We start from the raw sequence: 20179 nt of genomic DNA, 5'->3' as shown, positions 1-20179 counted from the left end.
CGATTTGTTCAAGTCTCAAAATAAAGTGACAGCAGTGCAACATTCAAATAGTATTTGTGATTGAGGAAACTTTCATTATTGCTGAGAATACTGATCAACATATCTTCTGATTTGATTTGAATTATTATTGTCACATGTATTAGTATACAGTGAAAAGTTTTGTTTCTTGAGTGCTATACAGACAAAGCATGCCATTCATAGAGAAGGAAAAGAGAGGGTGCACAATGTAGTGTTACAGTCATAGCTAGGGTATGGAGAAAGATCAACTTCATGCAAGGTAGGTCCATTCAAAAGTCTGATGGCAGCAAGGAAGAAGCTGTTCTTGAATCGGTTGGTACGTGACCTCAGACTTGTGTATCTTTTTGCCCGATGGAAGAAGCTGGAAGAGAGAATGTCTGGGATGCATGGGGTCCTTGATTATGCTGGCTGCTTTGCGAAGCAGCGGGAAGTGTAGACAGAGTCAGTGGATGGAAAGCTGGTTTGCGTGATGGATTGGGCTACATTCACAACCTTTTGTAGTTTCTTGTGGTCTTGGGCAGAGCAGGAGCCGTACCAAGCTGTGATACAATCAGAAAGAATGCTTTCAATGACTGGAGTGTAAAAGTGGATTTTTTTGTAAATAGATTTATGATTAAACTGTCAGTGGACCACAGAATTGTCAATACAAGAATTTTATGCAGCATTAGAAGTTGAGAATACTTTCTCTCCCTCTTGCAGAGTTCTTTGTTCAAGCAAGTCGAAGAATTGGAACAGAACAATATGGTCACTCTGAGTATTGAACGACTGCGTGGAACACACAGACTTGTGACTGTACAATGGGCAGCCAATGGAAGCATCAATGATATCTTCCCAACTTCTGGAGTAGTAAGGATACTTCACTGTTTTTGATTTTTTCCCATGTGTTCAGAATCTTGTAGATGAGCTGGATTGAAATCTAAGAATTTGGATTCTTGCTTTGTTACTTAATTTGTTTTGTTTCCTTAATTTTACTTTATACTCCAAAAATCACTGAGCTAAATCTCAGTAGTTTCAATTTCTACTATCTGTGTTTGCTTTAGGTAAGTCCAGAACCAGAAAATATTCTACAGTGCATTGGCTGATATCACATTTTGCCCCCGCTGGACACCTTAGTAGTCCATTCGCCCATTCACCACCTGTCTGCATCAAGCCCCGAATTATAAACTGTCCTTCTAATTTCCCTCTTCTAAGCTTGAGCCTGTGTTGTCCAGTTCTAGAACTGGTGATAATTTCAACCATATTATCAGGGTCCAATTTTGAAGGCGATGCTTTTAAGCATCTTGAACACTTGCACAATATCTCTGCTGAGCGCCTTCTCTTCAGAGTAAACAATCCCAGATTCATTATCTTGCTTCATAGTCCAGATTTTTAAATCAAGTATCTGTTTAGTTGTCCAATATGTGGATATACTTGCTGAGTTACAGGTGCCAGAATTGTACACAGGATACCAAGTATAATTATACTACTGTGTTCCAGGCTCTGTTATCTCCTGGGATTTCTGCTGTCTCTGGGTACTATTCACTAGAACTGGTGACTTACCCTTAAAGCGGTTGACACAATACTCAATACTGTTAACAGTGAGTTATCTACCATCATTGTCTGGAGTTAATTGTTTTAAATTATCCCTATTTCTTTCCCCTTCTTAATCTCATCATTTTGCATTTGTCCACATTAATTGCTATCTTCCGGTCATGATTCTACTTTCCCAACATCTTCATTTTGGGGTTGTTTGTTTCCTGTTGTGTGGAAGTTTTTTTTGACAGGCCCCTGTCCCCTAAAGTTTGGTATCATCTGCAGAGTTAAACTTCTTTGTTGATTTGCCTTTCTCTAAATCGTTTGTGTGCACAGAAATAACAATGGTTTCAAAGTTGATCACTGGACTGCCTCTGCCTTGAGTAACCCTATACTGTATAATAATAGTTCTATTCACAATCTCTGGTTAAATGGGAACTCCTCATACCAGAAGTTCTGACTTCCATGGCTAAATTGGGTTCTGGTATAATAGTGGATGTTAGAACCCAAGTGAGATATGGCATACCAATCCCCAGTTCAGTGTACTATGGGTGGCATGGTGGCATAGTGGAGCGCTAGGTATTCGGGTTCAATTTCTGGCTTGGGTCACTGCCTGTGCAGAGCCTGCATTTTCTCCTCATGTCTGCGTGGGTTTCCTCCGGGTGCTCCGATTTCCTCCGACAGTCTGAAAGACGTGCTAGTTAGGTGCATTGGCCATTCTAAATTCTCCCTCAATGTACCCAAACAGGCGCCGGAGTGTGGCGACTTGGGGATTTTCACAGTAATTTCATTGCAGTGTTAATGTAAGCCTACTTGTAACACTAATAAATAAACTTTTAACTTCGTTAAGGAGAAGGATAGGTCCAAAAATGCAGTCAGTGCCCTACTTGTGTTACATTCCAGAAAACCCCAGGTGGTGAAGGATAGAACTGGAGGCAATTAATTTAATTTTAGAGATTTCCTCTCAATCAAGCATTTGTTCAAGCCCGCATGGACTATCGTAACATTTGCTCATTCCCACAAGGAATAAGTATCTATGTAACATTTAATGGGTACATCACCTTCAGTATGCCCATTTGTATTGAATTTCATTAAAGTATTTGACAAAGTGAATCCCAAATCCACTGTCTCCATGAGAGACAGTCTTTTGGCAGTTTGATGTACTTTAAACAATAATTTTTTATTTCCAAGGCTTCCCAGGTTAAAATAAATTTCTCATTCTTGGCTATCATAAATATTATGAAACTTATTAGCATGTGAAGCATCACTAAAAATCACTAGCTTCATTTTCTTCGTGTCAGCTCAAGATGGGAGGTTAAACATGAGTTTATCAGATTTAGTTTAATAAAAGCAAAATGCTTTGGATGCCAGAAGTCTGAAATAAGAACAGAAAATGCAGAAGATACTTAGCTGGTCTGGCAGCATCTGTGGTTGTATTTCCAAAACTGTCTGTTTCATTTTAACTTTCTTCATGTTTTATTTGCTCTTAAAACATTCTCTACTTCAAGTTATTTCAGAGACTCAAACACAACAAAACTAGCCGATCTCGTCTGAGTGCACAACCAGTTCAACTGACCAGTCAAGTTTCACAGTTGCTCTGCAAAACAGCATCTTTCTGTGACGTCCTAGTTCGATTAAGTGGGGTGGGAGTAATACTGTGAGGAAAATTGTTGATTTATAGTTATTTCAAATCTGATTTGTTTAACATCTAAATCAAACATCCCTCAAACCTGACTTCTGATATTAAATTCTACTCGTTTTATTAACAAGACATTTCTCAAATTTTGCAGTATCTCCCCATCAGCATGCATCATGAAGAGTCCTGAAGGTTTTCTTTTATAGTGCCAATAAACTTTTGTGGGATTTGCTTTAAGTTGAACATATCCTATTTTGGCCACACGGAATACCTCACCCTGGAGGTATCATTCAGGCCCTAAACACATCTGTTAGCTTTCCATAATTTGCCTTCAGCATCTGTTTCCTCTTTTGGGTGGTTACTGGAGCCCTTCTCTCTGAAATGCCCCAGCATGCAGAAATACAGCTTGTATGTTGATTGATCTACTCTCATATGAATATATGGTCAAAAGAGCAAAAATGGTTTTTGACATTACTGGCGTAATTCTCCAGCCGCGCTGGTCTAAAAGCCGGAAATTCCTGCCCGACTATCAAGGGGTTTCACATTGTCCGCAACCCGCCTGCTAAAATTCCAGTGGTGGGCAGGATGGGAGAATTCCGGCCTACTTTCCCAGCTGTGGGTGAGTCCATTCTAACATCTGTATCATCCAGTCGCCCTTCAAAATCTCTAGCAATAAGCTTCACTTTAGCCTGATATGTCCGATCTGCAAGGACTTCTTCAGTACAAATCCACCTATGTCATAAAGTTCTTCAACCCTTGGCTGTTGACTAAGAATAAACTCCGAAGCTTGCTCCAACTATCTAATTCCCTTTGATTTCCTTGCCTTATTAGTTTAGCCTCAAGTTTATTGATAATCATCGAAGCTTTGCCACGACTTCTGTTCCCAGTGCTGTTGCAAGACTGTTCTGTGGCCTTTATCTCATTGGTTAATCTAAGCTGCACCTTGCATTTCTCTTTCATATCTGTTGGCGTTACTATTGCAAGGTTTTCCTCTTGCATTTTTGGAGGTTCTTAACTTGTGATCCATTTTCTATCACAAGAGTCACTTCTGGATTCACAATCACTATTTGCCCTGCACTTTCTTACTTTCCACTCTTTCACATGACTTTGCCAGTTCATGGACCTCAGTGCTTGGGAATCATCCTGAATATTTAACCAATATTTAAACTTGCCAGTAGCTTTTCTTGCAAGTCCCATAATTGTCACACCCTTCCATTTATCAGATCCCTCTGGAATTTATTTCGCCCAAATACCCACTCTGGGCAATTGGTCTGTGGATGTAAGTCACTCATATTACCATTATCTAGCCCTGGATCTACTGCAATCTGTTCCTTTACCACAAAACACGCGAACACATGAGATGCAAAATGCCTCATTTACTTCATTAACCATTCAGAGTGAGATTTTGTAATTAATTAAAGTTTAAAGTTTACTTATTAGTGTTACAAATAGGCTTACATTAACACTGCAATGAAGTTACTGTGAAAATCATGAAGAATGACCCTTAACAGTTTGATTGCTATGTTGATAAATACTATCTGAACATCAGGACCAATTACATAATGAGTGGCACAGTGGTTAGCATTGCTGCCTCACAGCACCAGGGACCCAGGTTCGATTCTCAGTTTGGGTCACTGTTGTTATGGAGTTTGTATGTTCTCCTCGTGTCTGCATGGGTTTCCTCTAGGTGCCCCGGCTTCCTCCCACAGTCCGAAAGATGTGCTGCTTCGGTGCATTGGCAATGCTAAATTCTCCCTCAGGTGTACCCGAACAGGCGCCAGAGTGTGAAGACTAGGGGATTTTCACAGTAACTTCATTGCAGTGTTAAAGAAAGCCTACTTGTGACACTAATAAATAAACTTTAAATTAGCATTTTTCCATTCTCATTGACCTTTCTTTGATAAAATACCAAATCCTGGATGGCTGTCAAATGCCTCAATGCTCTCTGAATTTTTTTCAAGGCTTCAACCTTGATGAAAGCCCAACTCCCTGCAGGTAAAATGTGTTTCTTCCCCTAAAGGACATTGATGAAACCTGTTAGCTGTTTACAGTAATCCAACAACTTAATGGTCACTTTCCCTGATATCAACTACAAGAATAATATTTCATATATTTTTGTCAAAAAGAAATGAAGAGAAAGCACTTTAACTAGACCTTTCCTTCTTTAACAACAATGCTTCTATTGGAATACTGGCCTGCCAGATGATCAGTTAATTTGTGAAAGGGAACAGAATGGATAGCTGCTGTGAGGTGGCATTATTCAATCTGTTTGATTGATGCTGGAGTATTTCATAATCCGTCTTCAAAGTTTTACCCTTTGATAACTATTATTCCAATATTACAGTTCACTTTTACAGAGGGTCAAGCACTCGCTACAATTTCACTTACAGTACTGGCTGACAACATTCCAGAAATAGATGAGATTGTAACTGTAACACTTGTGAATGTCACCACAATGGGAATGCAAGACCAAGCCAACGGAGCAACTATTGATTTCGATAGAAGAAATGCTATCTTGACTATTCTCCCGAATGACTCTCCCTATGGTGTGGTCGGGTGGCACATAAACTCACTCCATGTCTCTCTGCAAGAGCCTGAGCGTAAGTTTTGTTTTGCATCTTTGAGATTAATCACATAGTTGTTTCAGAAAGCCTTGAATTCTCCGGACTTTGAATATTTATAATTAACTTGGTACAATTCTCAGCTATTTAAAAGCAAAAACAGTTTATATTTGTTAACAATGTTTTCAAAAGTGAACAAGCATGGCTATTTAGATAATCTGGTCTCTGGAGTCTGAATCGCTGAATGGTTTCAAGAAAGAGATAGATATATTTCTAATAAAAAGGGATAAAGTAATATGGGGAACAGGTGGGAAGGTGGATTTGAGAACAGGGAGAGATCAGCCATGATCTGATTGAATGGCGGAGCAAGCCTGAAGGGCTGTATTTGCCTACTTCTGCTCCTAATTCCTATGTTAAGACCATAAGACCATAAGACATAGGAGCGGAAGTAAGGCCATTCGGCCCATCGAGTCCACTCCACCATTCAATCATGGTTGATTTCAACTCCATTTACCCGCTCTCTCCCCATAGCCCTTAATTCCTCGAGAAATCAAGAATTTATCAATTTCTGTCTTGAAGACGCTCAACGTCTCGGCCTCCACAGCCCTCTGTGGCAATGAATTCCACAGACCCACCACTCTCTGGCTGAAGAAATTTCTCCTCATCTCTGTTCTAAAGTGACTCCCTTTTATTCTAAGGCTGTGCCCCCGCGCCCTAGTCTCCCCTGTTAATGGAAACAACTTCCCTACGTCCATCCTATCTAAGCCGTTCATTATCTTGTAAGTTTCTATCAGATCTCCCCTCAACCTCCTAAACTCCAATGAATATAATCCCACGATCCTCAGACGTTCATCGTATGTCAGGCCTACCATTCCTGGGATCATCCGTGTGAATCTCCGCTGGACCCGCTCCAGTGCCAGTATGTCCTTCCTGAGGTGTGGGGCCCAAAATTGCTCACAGTACTCCAAATGGGGCCTAACCAGTGCTTTATAAAGCCTCAGAAGTACATCCCTGCTTTTGTATTCCATGTTCCCATGTTCCTATATTTATCAGTTCCTGATAATCTCTCATTGTTGATGAATAAGATGTGATTATATTCACTGTTGTTTTGTCTCATCATTATTGTGGCACAGTGGTTAGCACAGCTGCCTCACAGTGCCAGGGACCCGGGTTCAATTCTGGCCTTGGGACACTGTCTGTGTGGAGTTTGCACATTCTCCCTGTGTCTGCATGGGTTTCCTCCGGGTACTCCGGTTTCCTCCCACAGTCCAAAGATGCGCTGGTTAGGTTGATTGGCCATGCTAACTTGACCCTAGTTTCGGGGGGATTAGCAGGGTAAATGTGGGGTTACGGAGATAGGGTGGGATTGTTGTTGGTGCAGGCTCGATGGGCCGAATGGCCTCTTTCTGTACTTTAGAGATTCTATGATTATTTATGGGATATTGCTATTGCAACTGGCTGTAATGTTTGCAAAACAACAGTTACTGCACTTTGAGGGAAATAAAATTATTTAAAACTCTTCGAGACGTTCTTAAGTGAAGAAATGCCATATACATGCAGTACTATTTCATTGAATAATACCTTAAATTTTGTGTAATAATGTTTGTTTACCAATTTAGTGGGTTAGATTCTTGACTTTACAGACAGTGTAAAAATGCATGACAGCAAATTGGGAGATTCATTGAACATAATATAGTGCAAATCCACCCAATAAATGATGTTAAAACATTTTGACAATTATACAACTATTAGGATTATTTTAAAGTGTTGTTTTGTGTTTTTACAGTTGATGCAATTAATATAACTTTGACAATTATTCGCGAACAAGCATTTGTGGGAGACGTTGCTGTCCAATACAGTTCCAAACCAGATCCAATGCTCCTACCTGTTAATCAAGCGACTGCAAATCTGGACTACATCGCAAGTCAGGGCACAGCTATTCTAAAGGAGAATGCCACACAGGCTTTGATTAGATTTACAATATTACCTGTAAGTTTATAAAAGCTGATGGAGGTTATCATTGTCTTGTTCAGAAGTAATTACAGATTATCTTTTTCTCGTTTCATAATCAGAAAAAATACAGACTGATTTTTAGCTCAAGGTGGGAATCAAGGTGCAGATGCCAAATGGAGCTTGTCACCTATAGGCATGAGACCTGGGAGATTTTAAAGTGTCCTGACTCTGACTTTCACCTGAAGCTGATAGAATGATGTCAACACTGGCAGGCAGGAGTCAAAATTAATGGGCGGCCAGGACCCAAAGAAATGATTTTCATCAAGTTAAAATGGGAGCTGGGGAAGGAGGGAATCGGATAGTCTGTTGTCAGTGCTGTTAATAAGTCTCACAAAGAGAGCTTGAGGCTTGCATGGTTGAACATTGAGGGTAGAATTTTACTGTTCCCCTCCCCCCGCCCCCCGCTACGATTCCTGGGGCAGGGGGGGAGGGGGGGGCATCATGCAAAGGTCCGTTGACCTCTGGCGGGATTTTCCGGTCTTGGGGCAAGCGCAGTCAGAAAATCCCACCCTAAGTATTTATTAACAACATAAAACTATGTACATCTATGTGAGGTATAGTCCTGACGAGGTGGTATCTCATGCTGACTTCTGCTAGACACTCTATACAGTCTCCTATCATGTGACACCCAACATCATAATATGGGTGGTACTTTTCCTCAGTCCCACATTTACCCCTATTATGATGGACACTCTTTTGCAACACCTCCTTCCAAGTCTTTACCTAAATATATTTACAATAATATTTCCATGCTACCTTTTCTCCTCCCCCAAGTCTCTGACTTAACAAATTCAGATGGCCTTGAGAGTTTACAACTCTTCCATATATCGTTCTTTTCTCATTCAGAGGATTGATAGTCTCAGTTGCTTCAGGCTGACTTTGTTGGTTTGGAGTTGAAATTAGAATACCTGGTGTTTCAACTACTCAGTTATCAACATTTGGTTCACTTCTTGCACTCTTGTTTAACAACAATCTGTCTTCTTTGATCAGATACCATGGGCATCTCTCATTCCTTCCAGAGGAAATGTTGGCTCCCTTCATTCATAGAGTGGACTCCGGTTTTCTTTCTCTGTGGGGTCCACTATGTTCTTCTTGGGAGTAGATGTTTCAAAAATGTAACCTTTATTTCTACTAATTTCACAAATTCACCCCGGTATTTGTTTACTCTCTTATTTTCAAGCCTTGTCATTCAGCTCAGCAACTACTCTGGTGAGTTCAGTTCTCTTTGTTTCAGAGTTACCTGTGGCATCAGTGCTGTTAATAAGTCTCACAAAGAGAGCTTGAGGCTTGCATGGTTGAACATTGAGGGTAGAATTTTACTGTTCCCCTCCCCCCGCCCCCCGCTCTTTTCAAGATGAAGTTCCAACATTTCATCAGTTTTGGTTGTTAACTCTGCACTCAACCAACTGATTCATCAGCAATTCCATTTTTCTGTTCCTTTATCAATCTCATATTGTTCATGTTAACTTGAAACTCGTTATTTCTGAGTTTTCCTTTTGCTAATTCCTTGAGCTATCCTTCAAGCTCACATTTTGTAATGTTACTTCTGCTAGCTGCTTCGTGGACTCTTCATGCTCCTTTGTAAAAACATCTACTTTCTCTTGCAACTGTTCAACTACTCCTTGACATTCTATGTTCTTGATTTTCATTTCCACCATGTCATTTTTCAACAGTTCAGTGGTTCTCAGTAGGCTTGAGGGATTCAGTGCTTTTCCTTTTAGTTCCTTGATCTTCAGCTTCAGATTTATATTTTCCAATCTTATATGTAACTTTTCTTTCTCTGCCTCGAGCAGGGCTTTATCTTTATCCTTCATTATGGTTTCACTGTTGGCCTATTCTGTCTCTGGTGAAGTCTTAACTTGTTTCAGTTCTGTAATTGCGTTACTCATGATTTCATTATCAGCTCATAGCTTGGAAAGTGGGAAAAGCTTTTACTTTCTATTCCTCTTTCATTCAGCTGGTTCTTCAGCTCTTAAGTCTATTTCTTGTACTTCTTGGCTTTCTTCTGGAAAATAGAACATTGCTGATTCTTCTCTGCCAAATGGTTTTTCGGTTCTTTTAATGTGACATTAAATTCGTTTTGCTTCTCGTTGTAATTTTCCAGAGGAACACATTGAGACCTGAGTGATCCTTGTGTGTAAAGCTCATTCGCCAATCTTCCCTTCTCTTTGTGAAAAAAACCTCTTGAGTTTTTTTGGTAATTCTGCAGAGCCTTATCACCCTTTCTCTGTTGTTGCTTTATTCAGCTGTTCAAGGCATTCTACATGTCTTTGTGCTGCTGAAGGGTTATTGTACCCCTTTTGAATTTGATCTTAAAGAACAATTAGCTGTTCTTTCAGCTGTTTATATTCTTGTTCAGTTTTTGCCATATCACTCTGCTTCCGTGCATTGCTTTGTTACTATTGATGGTTCCAACCCAGCCTTTTCTGTATATTCACCATCTTTTTTTAACTCTTCATGTTTTTCCATTGAATTTCCATTTTGATTTTTGAAGAGAGTTTCAAGGGAGCAACTTCTCCGAGTACATTTTCTGCCTGCTGTTGTGCCTGACTGTACTTCTGGCTAAGTTCTTCCAACTCCCTCGTTTGATTTGTCATTTTTGAAAAGTTCAATGGTTAAGCTTCCTGACTGCTTCTCAACCTCCTCTTACTTTGGCACTAAACTCTTTGGCTTATGCGCTTCATTGTGCTGACATGGGTCTCCCACCATCTTGTGGTTTGCTTGAATATCACTTCCCTTGCCTCAGAGTCTCCTTGCCTTTTTGATGCTTAATTGGCTAGAGGGGTGGGGGGAATCTGCGCTCTAAAGTCTGCGCTCTCCACAACTTGATGATTAAAATACTTGTCAAAGGGTTTTAATATCCTATCAAAGCTGGCTGAGCATTCATCAATGGCTTGCATTAGGATTACTTCATCTGCAATTTCACGAAATAAGAATTTGGAATATAACTTGTCCTTTCTTTGATTCCCTACTTAATTCTGATGTAACCTGATAACTTAAAACATTTTCTTAGCCATAAAATCCAATTTTGCATCTGATTTGGCCCTTGCATCAGCTGAAATAGATCCGATAGGGTCGATTTACTATCCATGTCTGATTCTCAGCACAGGGGAGCTTTAATTAAGTTCTTCAAAATGGTGCTGCAGTAACTTTTTTTCCTCTTTTTCCTGTGCTTGTTGGCTCTTGGTGTGCTTCTACTGCGGCCACAGAGTCTTGTTAAATTTCTGCCATTCTGTATTGTAGTGGGCAGCTATTATTAGTTCTAAGCTTGAGAAATTGACTTGAAGGTAAATCTTTGCTTTGCCTTCTGTTTTAAATCTTTTTTTTCCTTCAAGACGACACTGTTGTAATTGTTTTTTTGTTCCTCTTGTTGGATTTTAGCGAGCTTGGGTTTTACAGAGCTGTTTTTCAATGTAATGATTCTGCAGGAAATTTTTTAAACCAGTAATTTTAGCCAGATATTTGCTTGTCTGAGTTCGGCAATTTGAAGGCGATTATTTGCTGTGCCTTCTATTCTAATTTTTTTTGTTTGCGCTTGGCCGTCGTGCGTTAAAGCACTGACTCTGGACCTGGGCTGCCGCATTCTTACAGCCGTGCTCTTTATAAAGTCAGTCTGCAAGTGCTGCCTGATCTAAAAAGGTTAGTTCAGCCTTTTTCTGAACTTTGCTCACCCTGTTGCAATCTGTCAGTATCCTTTGCCTTTGTGTTTGATCAGGTGTGGCTGCCCTTCAGCCCTTTTTAAAATTTTTGCTCACCATTTTGTGATCTGGCCATGTCCATTGAGTCTGTATTCGATCAGATCTGGCATTTGATCTGCACAATGAATTCTTCTTCTGCCCTTCAGCCTTTTTGTTTTGCTTTGGTTTTCCTCATCCTTTCGTGTTCGGACTTTCCTCATCCTTTTGTGTTCTTTGACTTTGTATTTGATCAGATTTGGCAATGGAGTTTTTTCAGGCAATCTCGAGCTGTATCTTTGACCTGAATGAAGTGCACGCAAATAGAAGTGCAGTTTACTTTTTTCATGCCTTGTGATTTTGGGTTCCTCCCTCTACCGCCACTATGTTGTAAGGGTTGTTAGTAGCTCTCACAAAGAGATCATGAGGCATTTGTGATTGAACATTTAGTGTTTATTAGCAACATATAACTGTATACATATATGTGTGATTGCCTTGACTAGGTATTATTCTTATGCTGGCTTCTACCAGCCTCTCGCCACATATGCAATCTACTATATTGTGAGTCTCTATGTCCAAATGTATTGTTTTCCCAATCCCACCTTAACCCTTACTATCCCAAACACTTTTATACCACATAGTTCACAATCAAATGGGGTTGGAGGGGGAGAGAATTCTAAGGGCAAGACATTGTCCTCCTCCACAAATAGTTTTCTTTAAAAAAAAGTAGTTGTAAAGAAATGTCTTGCCTGAGCCTGGGTGGTTCTTGCAGTCAGCTTTTGCTTGCAGGCTGCAGATAATGCAGGTGATTATTGGGCACATCTTTAAAATGCTGTGCATCAATCACCCAGTGATGTTTTTGTGAGTCACTATTGCCATTTAAATAATGCCCCTGCACCTCAGCAGCAGGTGGACTTTTGTGCCTGAAAACAGCAAACTAAAATTGAGAGAGAGCAGGAACATGCTGAACGTGGCTTAAACTCACCACTTCATTCACTGCCAGCATCATTTCCACCTGAAAACATAGATACAATGGCCACTTGGGACGATCACAAAAAGACCAAAGGGAGTTACTTTTATGAAAAAAACTATTCGAACTTGTGATGTTTCCATCAGTAACTATTACGATGGAACATAACATTATTTAAAAGGCCATTAGATAAATCTGATGGAAGAATGTGGGGACTGAGGGCAGGGTAGAGAATTGGGAAAGGGGTAAGTATTTTAATTAATCAGCTAGCACTGGTACAGGTGTGATGGGTTGAATGACTTCCTGTGGTGTCATTTCTGTGATTCTGTAACATGGAAGCCACTGCTTTTGATTCAAGTTAGCATTGTTTCTGTTCTGTTTAAGTGTCACAACAAAGCAACACAACTGTTGATGATATGTTTAATAAGTGCGCTGATAGTTGGATCTTATTAAAAATATATTTCCTTCTTTTGAAAGGATAACATTCCTGAATTACATGAAAGCTTTCTAGTTAACATTACGAGTGTAAAACTGACTGATCCTACACTTGTTGGAGGACAACCCAGTGTAAAACACTTGGGAATGGAACTGGCAGAAGTAACAATTGAAGAGAATGATGACCCCAGAGGAATCATCCAGTTCAATGTAACAAGGGTATGATTTGCCATACGCTGTAGAGATAAACTGGACTCATTTATTGAAATATTGCATCTAAATTACACTTAAGAATGATTGAAATTCTTTCTCTAATCATATGCTGTAGCAATTGTTATAATTTTGAAATCCTGTTTTTTTTCTCCCTTCTACTTTGGCCTGCAGAGTTTTACATGTCAGGTTGTTAATGGTTCAAATAGAGTAGCACCCAAAAGAGTGCACATGGAGCAGGATGGATACCTGCTGACCGCATTGCAAAAGCATATGCCAACTTCATGCTACCTGCAGTTAAATGCCTTCAGTGACCAGTTAGCGCTAACCACAATGTTGGTTGGTTAGATGTTTCAGTAGGAGGGCAATATTAGGAATGGCGAGCACTATCTAAAAGGGGAGAAAGTACAGTAAGTGAATTTGACTCATGGAACATTGAATAATGGCATAACATGCGAGAAAATTGGCTTCAATTTGAATGCTGCACAGGAGAGCCTGGTGGAGAAACTGGAAAATAAGAGAGATGTCCTGTTAATGCAGGGAGCTGGGCAGCCTTCTTACTACATTCAGTGAAGACAATGGGAGTGGATAGCAAGGGAGATATTATTTATTCTACAATGGGAAAGATTGACGCGAGAGTTTTGAATCATCGATAGTCAAGGGTGAGGTGCCTGAAGATTGGAGAATGGCAAATGTTGTGCCTTTGTTTAAAAAGGGCTGCAGGGAAAAGCCTGGGAACTACAGGCCATTGAGTCTCACATCTGTGGTGAGTAAGTTGTTGGAAAGTATTTTGAGAGACAGGATCTACAGGCATTTGGAGATAGTCAGCGTGGTTTTGTGAGTGGAAAATCATGTCTCACAAATTTGATTGAGTTTTTTGAAGGGGTAACCAAGAAGGTAGATGAAGGCAATACAGTTGACGTTGTCTACATGGACTTTAGCAAGGCCTTTGACAAGGTACCGGTTGGTAGGTTGTTGCATAAGGTTAAATCTCTCGGGATCCAGGGTGAGGTAGCCAAATGGATACAAAATTGACTTCTTGACAGAAGCCAGAGGGTGGTTGTAGAGGGTTGTTTTTCAAACTGGAGGCCTGTGACCAGCGGTGTGCCTCAGGGATCAGTGCTGGGTCCACTGTTATTTGTCATTTATATTAATGATTTGGATGAGAATATAGGAGGCATGGTTAGTAAGTTTGCAGATGACACCAAGATTGGTGGCATAGTGGACAGTGAAGAAAGTTATCTTCAATTGCAACAGGATCTTGATCAATTGGGCCAGTGGGCTGACGAATGGCAGATGGAGTTTAATTTAGAAGGTCACACTTGGAATACTGTGTGCAATTCTGGTCACCCTATTATAGAAAGGATATTATCAAACTAGAAAGAGTGCAGAAAAGATTTACTAGGATGCTACCGGAACTTAATGGTTTGGGTTATAAGCAGAGGCTGGATAGACTGGGATGTTTTTGTCTGGAGTGTAGGAGGCTGAGGCGTGATCTTATAGAGGTCTATAAAATAATGAAGGGCACAGATCAGCTAGATAGCCAATATCATTTCCCAAAAGTAGGGGAGTCTAAAACTAGAGGGCATAGGTTTAAGAGGGGAGAGATACAAAAGTGTCCAGAGGGCCAATTTTTTCACACAGTGGGTGGTGAGTGTCTGCAACAAGCTGCCAGAGGTAGTGGTAGTGGCGGGTACAATGTTGTCTTTTAAAAAGCATTCAGATAGTTACATGGGTAAGATGGGTATAGAGGGATATGGGCCAAATGCAGGCAATTGGGGTTAGCTTAGGGGTTGAAAAAAAAAGGGTGGCATGGACAAGTTGGGCTGAAGTGCCTGTTTCCATGCTGTAAACCTCCATCTATGACTTTGAGAGTTATGATTCAGCAATCCGGTCCCCCAGCAGAATCCAAAACATCTCTCAGCATTACCTGCTCTGAGATTAAAGAATAAAACTCTTAACTTTTTAACCCAACAGTATGCATCAGTCCCTTCCACTGCAGAATTGTGATTAATTTCCTACAGTAACTATTGTGAAAACCTAGGCTGTATGTGAAGCTGTCTTGCAACCTCACTTATGACCTCATGCTTGAATTGCGTTCTCACACAGTTGGGCTAAAGTTAAATTCCAGTTACCTGGTGTCATACGGTCAATTTGCAAAGCTGTTCCCCTGAAATGAGGCCAATATCAAGAGTCATATTTAAACCTATAACACAGTTTGTACTAGTAATGTGCTGTCTTTAAGGATGACCCCACATTAGGAACAGAGCCTAATTGATTGGCAGGTTTAGCGTGATAATCTGACATTGTATTCTAAATGCACTCAGTGTAATGGGTAAGTCTTGTTACTTATTTTGGAAATTCTAACACATGAAAAGAATAGAGTAGATTTTTCTCATTGCATCAACCAGGGAGCACAGTTCATATGTCAGATCTCCATCCTCACAACACTGCCCTGGTATTTTCTGCAGTTGGTTGATTGGCATAACCTATGCCTGAGGTGGGAGTGAGAAAGAAAAACACAAAAGAGAAAAGCAACATACAAAACATGAAAAGTAGGCCAGTAGAAAGGACATAAAAATAATTAAATTTCACTTCGAACTAATGGAACTATTTATTTAATTCTTCAGAATTAAATATAGACCTGTTCCAGAGTTACCCACCTATTGCACTGGTTGAGATTGAAGTAATAGGCTCCTCTAATACTGGAACTTGCTACCGTTTAGCTGCAATTTTGTGCTCATAATCACTGAGCACAAACAGTGGTGTGGGTGCAAAATATCACGGGACTCAGAAAATGAGAATCTCGCCAGCAGGATATTCTTTTACGATTTCCCCATCCCACCCCTGCTGGTGATGTAAGAAAGTTCCCACTCAGGAAGGCCGTAAACCTCTGATCATGTACTCCCTTGCCTTCTTTGCCCTGCCCAAGTGCAGCACCTCAAATTGAATTCTATTTGCCATTGATCAGCCCATCTGACCAGCCCTTCTATATCCTCCTTTAAACTAAGGCTAACCTCCTCACTATTTACCACCTCACCAATTTTCTTATTATCTGTGTCCTTACAGATCAACCCTCCTACGTTCAAGACTAACTCATTTATATAAACCACAAGCAGCAAGGGCCCCAACACTGATCCCTGCGAGATCCCACTGGACACAAGCTTCCAATCAGAAAACACCCTTTGACCATCATCCTCTGCTTCCTGCCACTCAGCCAATTCAGGACCCAATTTACCAAATTTCCTTGGATCCCATGGGCTCTTACCTTCACTATCAGTCTCCCATCTGATAAAAAGCCTTGCGGAAGTCCAAGTAGACGAGGTGAAATGCATTGCGAGAGCAAAGCAGCAGGCCCGAAGACATAAGCAGAGGCTGTTTAGCGGGCATCCCACTGGGCGCCACAGCCTCTGCATGTCTCCTGGCCCCGGTGTGGAGCTGCTTTAAATATTTAAATCTGTATTTTAATCACTTTCGCAGGCCCGGGACTGAAGTCTCATAGATGGGGCCTATGGGGGGAGGATTAGTGGGGGTGGGGTGTCCCGCTGCCACTCTGCACTTGGGATCTGTGGCGGAGGGAGGACAGCGACTGGGTCTGGCCATCTGGGTGGGGCTGGGACGGGGTGGGCCGGGATTGTGGGAGGGGTGGTTGGGACTGCGCGGGAAATCAGGGACTGCCGGTTGGGGGGGTGGGGGGAGATTGAGGCAGGCGGGTGATGCGCGTTATCACACACGAGGCTTGAGATGCTCAAGGAAATAAAGGCTTTTATTTACTATTACAACGAAGCTACCATATATAGTACACGATCCCAGACTGAGGGGTCCCAGACAGAGCAGTGACCTTTATACCTCTCCCAGGAGGCGGAGCCCGACTGGGATGTACCATAACAACTATAATACAGGTGTAACAGCCCAACCCTAACCCCAACAGCAACAAGTAGAACAACCCATCTCTAACCCCAACAGCAACATATATACATACTCGTAGTACTGGCCAGACCCTGGCTCAGTACTATCTAGTGGGAACCAACGATGGTTCACCACATTCACCCCTCCTTTGAAGACAAAGGCCGGCGGGGTACAAAAAAAACAGAATAATTTGTCATCAGTCTATAAGTTCAGACGGTCAGGGGGACCGCACTGTCGTTGTGACCTCCTCAACACCGGTGATGACACCGGAGTAGGCACTCGCGGTGGCGTTCTCCCCAAGGCGATGTCCAACGGTTCCTCCACAGTCTCACGGGCCGGCTGACCCCGAGGTGATGATAATCCGTTGAGTTCCGACACGCCCTGAAGTGATGACCATCTCCTGGACTCAGGCAAGCTGTACACGGGAGTAAAAGGGTTAAGTGATGGTCCCGATGCTGCCCGCGCCGTGTCAGGAGGGGAAACAATAGTTGGGGGGGTCTCTAACAGGAGGTATGGGAGCGACAGGGGTTTCTACGTCCCCTGCTGGCGCCAGGTCTCGAATCGAGACCGTGTCCTCTCGCCCGTCAGGATATTCCACATAGGCATACTGAGGGTTGGCGTGGAGGAGATGGACCTGTTCGACCAACGGGTCGGACTTGCGGGCCCTTACATGTCGCCGCAGGAGGACAGGTCCTGAGTATGTCAACCAAGACGGGAATGAGGTCCCAGAGGAAGACTTCCGAGGGAATGAAAACAGCCTCTCATGAGGAGTAGCGTTGGTTGCCGTACACAGGAGTGAGCGTATGGAATGGAGCGCATCAGGGAGCACCTCTTGCCAATGGGAGACTGGAAGGCTTTTTGACTTCAACGCCAGTAAGACAGCCTTCCAGACTGTAGCATTCTCACGTTCCACCTGTCCGTTACCCCTAGGGTTGTAGCTCGTGGTTCTACTAGAGGCAGTCCCGTATGATAGCAGGTATTGCCTCAAGTCATCGCTCATGAACGACGAGCCCCTATCGCTGTGAATGTAGCAGGGGTACCCGAACAGAGTAAAAAGATCACGGAATGCCTTGATAACCGTGGCAGCGGATGTATCAGAGCAGGGAATAACAAAAGGGAATCTCGAGTACTCATCAATGATGTTGAGGAAGAACACATTCCGATCTGTCGAGGGAAGGGGGCCCTTAAAGTCGACACTCAGTCTTTCGAAGGGACGAGTGGCCTTGACTAGTTGTGCCCAATCAGGTCGGTAAATGTGCGGTTTGCATTCCGCGCATACCCGACAGCTTCTCATTATGGACCTGACATCCTCCACCGAGTAGGGCAGATTGCGGGCTTTTACGAAGTGGTAGAGCCGAGTGACCCCAGGATGGCATAGGTCATTATGGAGAGCCTGCAAACGGTCCTCCTGTATACTGGCGCATGTTCCACGCGACAGGGCATCTGAGGGCTCGTTGAGTTTCCCTGGACGATACATGATGTCGTAATTATAGGTGGAGAGTTCGATTCTCCACCTCAAGATCTTGTCGTTCTTGATCTTGCCCCGCAGCGTGTTATTGAACATGAACGCCACGGACCGCTGGTCCGTGATCAGGGTGAACCGTTTTCCCGCCAAGTAATGGCGCCAATGCCTGACGGCCTCCACAATGGCCTGGGCCTCCTTTTCCACCGCTGAATGTCGAATTTCGGGGCCTTGGAGGGTACGGGAAAAAAAGGCGACGGGCCTGCCCGCCTGGTTAAGTGTGGCGGCCAGGGCGAAATCAGATGCATCGCTCTCCACCTGAAAGGGGATGGACTCATCAACAGCATGCATTGTAGCTTTCGCGATGTCGGCTTTTAGTTTATCAAAGGCCAATCGAGCCTCTGGTGTTAGGGGAAAAGAGGTGGACTTGATGAGCGGACGGGCTTTGTCCGCGTAATTGGGAAACCACTGTGCATAGTAAGAGAAGAAGCCTAAGCATCTTCTCAGTGCTTTTGTGCTAGTGGGCAGGGGAAGTTCAAGGAGGGGACGCATACGGTCTGGATCAGGGCCAATGACCCCGTTTTCCACCACGTATCCGAGGATGGCTAAACGGCGCGTACGAAATACACACTTCTCCCTGTTGTAGGTCAGATCCAGGCGAGATGCAGTGCGTAGGAACTTAAGGAGATGTGTGTCGTGGTCCTGCTGGTCATGGCAGCAGATGGTGACGTTATCCAGGTACGGGAAGGTAGCCCGCAGTCCGTTATGGTCCACCATTCGGTCCATAGCACGCTGGAAGACCGAGACCCCATTGGTGACACCAAAAGGAACCCTGAGAAAGTGATACAAGCGACCATCCGCCTCAAAAGCCGTGTATTGTCGGTCCTCTGGGCGAATGGGGAGTTGGTGGTAGGCAGACTTGAGGTCTATGGTGGAGAACACCCGGTACTGCGCAATCTGGGGATATGCGCAGAAGGGGATACGCATCCAGCTGCGTGTATCTATTAATGGTCTGACTGTAGTCAATGACCATCCGGGGTTTGTTCCCACTCTTGACCACCACGACCTGCGCTCTCCATGGACTAGCGCTAGATTGTATGATCCCTTCCTTGAGGAGCCGCTGAACTTCAGATCGAATGAAGATCCGATCCTCAGCGCTGTAACGCCTACTCTTAGTCGCGATGGGCTTGCAGCCTGGCACAAGATTCTGGAACAGGGAGGGTGTGGTAATCTTCAGCGTCGAGAGGCTACAGGCGGGGCGCGTTGGGCAATTTGGAAGCTGCTGTTCTCCCACTGAAAGCGGAGGGAGTGGCCCACCATACTGTAGGGTTACATTCTTCAAGTGGACCATGAAATTTAGTCCGAGGAGTATTGGCGCGCAAAGGTGCAGTAACACCAGGAGCTTGAAGTGCTCGTAAACCGTGCCCTGCACCGTTAAATTTACCACGTAACTCCCTAGCATGGTGACAGACCGGGACCTTGATGCCATCGAAATCGTCTGTTTGATAGGTTGGATCTGGAGGCCATACCGCTTCACAGCGTCTGGGTGAATAAAACTCTCAGTGCTCCCGCTGCCAAACAGACAATAAATCAAGTGTTTGTTTACCTGAATGTCCATCATAGACTTGTCGAGTCTGTGAGGCTTGGCCTGGTCCAGGATGATCGACGCCACCGTTGGTTCGTGAGCGCCACTGCAGGCAGCTGAGATAGATGAAGATGACCCCTGCTGGTCGTTCGCGGTCGGTGCCGACCAATATGGCTGCTCCCATAGGTCGCACG

At 43.0% G+C, this 20179-nt stretch overlaps 1 protein-coding gene across 1 annotated transcript in view; it reads left to right on the top strand.

Annotated features, from left to right (window-relative positions):
* The window catches only part of adgrv1 (adhesion G protein-coupled receptor V1), a 504809-nt gene that overhangs the window by 187826 nt on the left and 296804 nt on the right, over window positions 1-20179 (top strand). Inside the window, exons 51-54 of the mRNA XM_078213879.1 lie at window positions 718-864; window positions 5511-5766; window positions 7514-7716; window positions 12862-13038. Of these exons, the coding sequence (XP_078070005.1) occupies window positions 718-864; window positions 5511-5766; window positions 7514-7716; window positions 12862-13038 (783 nt within the window). The remainder of the gene's footprint in view (window positions 1-717; window positions 865-5510; window positions 5767-7513; window positions 7717-12861; window positions 13039-20179) is intronic.

This window comes from Mustelus asterias, chromosome 6, assembly GCF_964213995.1.
Source record: "Mustelus asterias chromosome 6, sMusAst1.hap1.1, whole genome shotgun sequence".
NCBI classification, from domain to species: domain Eukaryota; kingdom Metazoa; phylum Chordata; class Chondrichthyes; order Carcharhiniformes; family Triakidae; genus Mustelus; species Mustelus asterias.
Note: the sequence above shows the minus strand (reverse complement) of the source record. Positions and strands in the feature narration are given on the sequence as shown.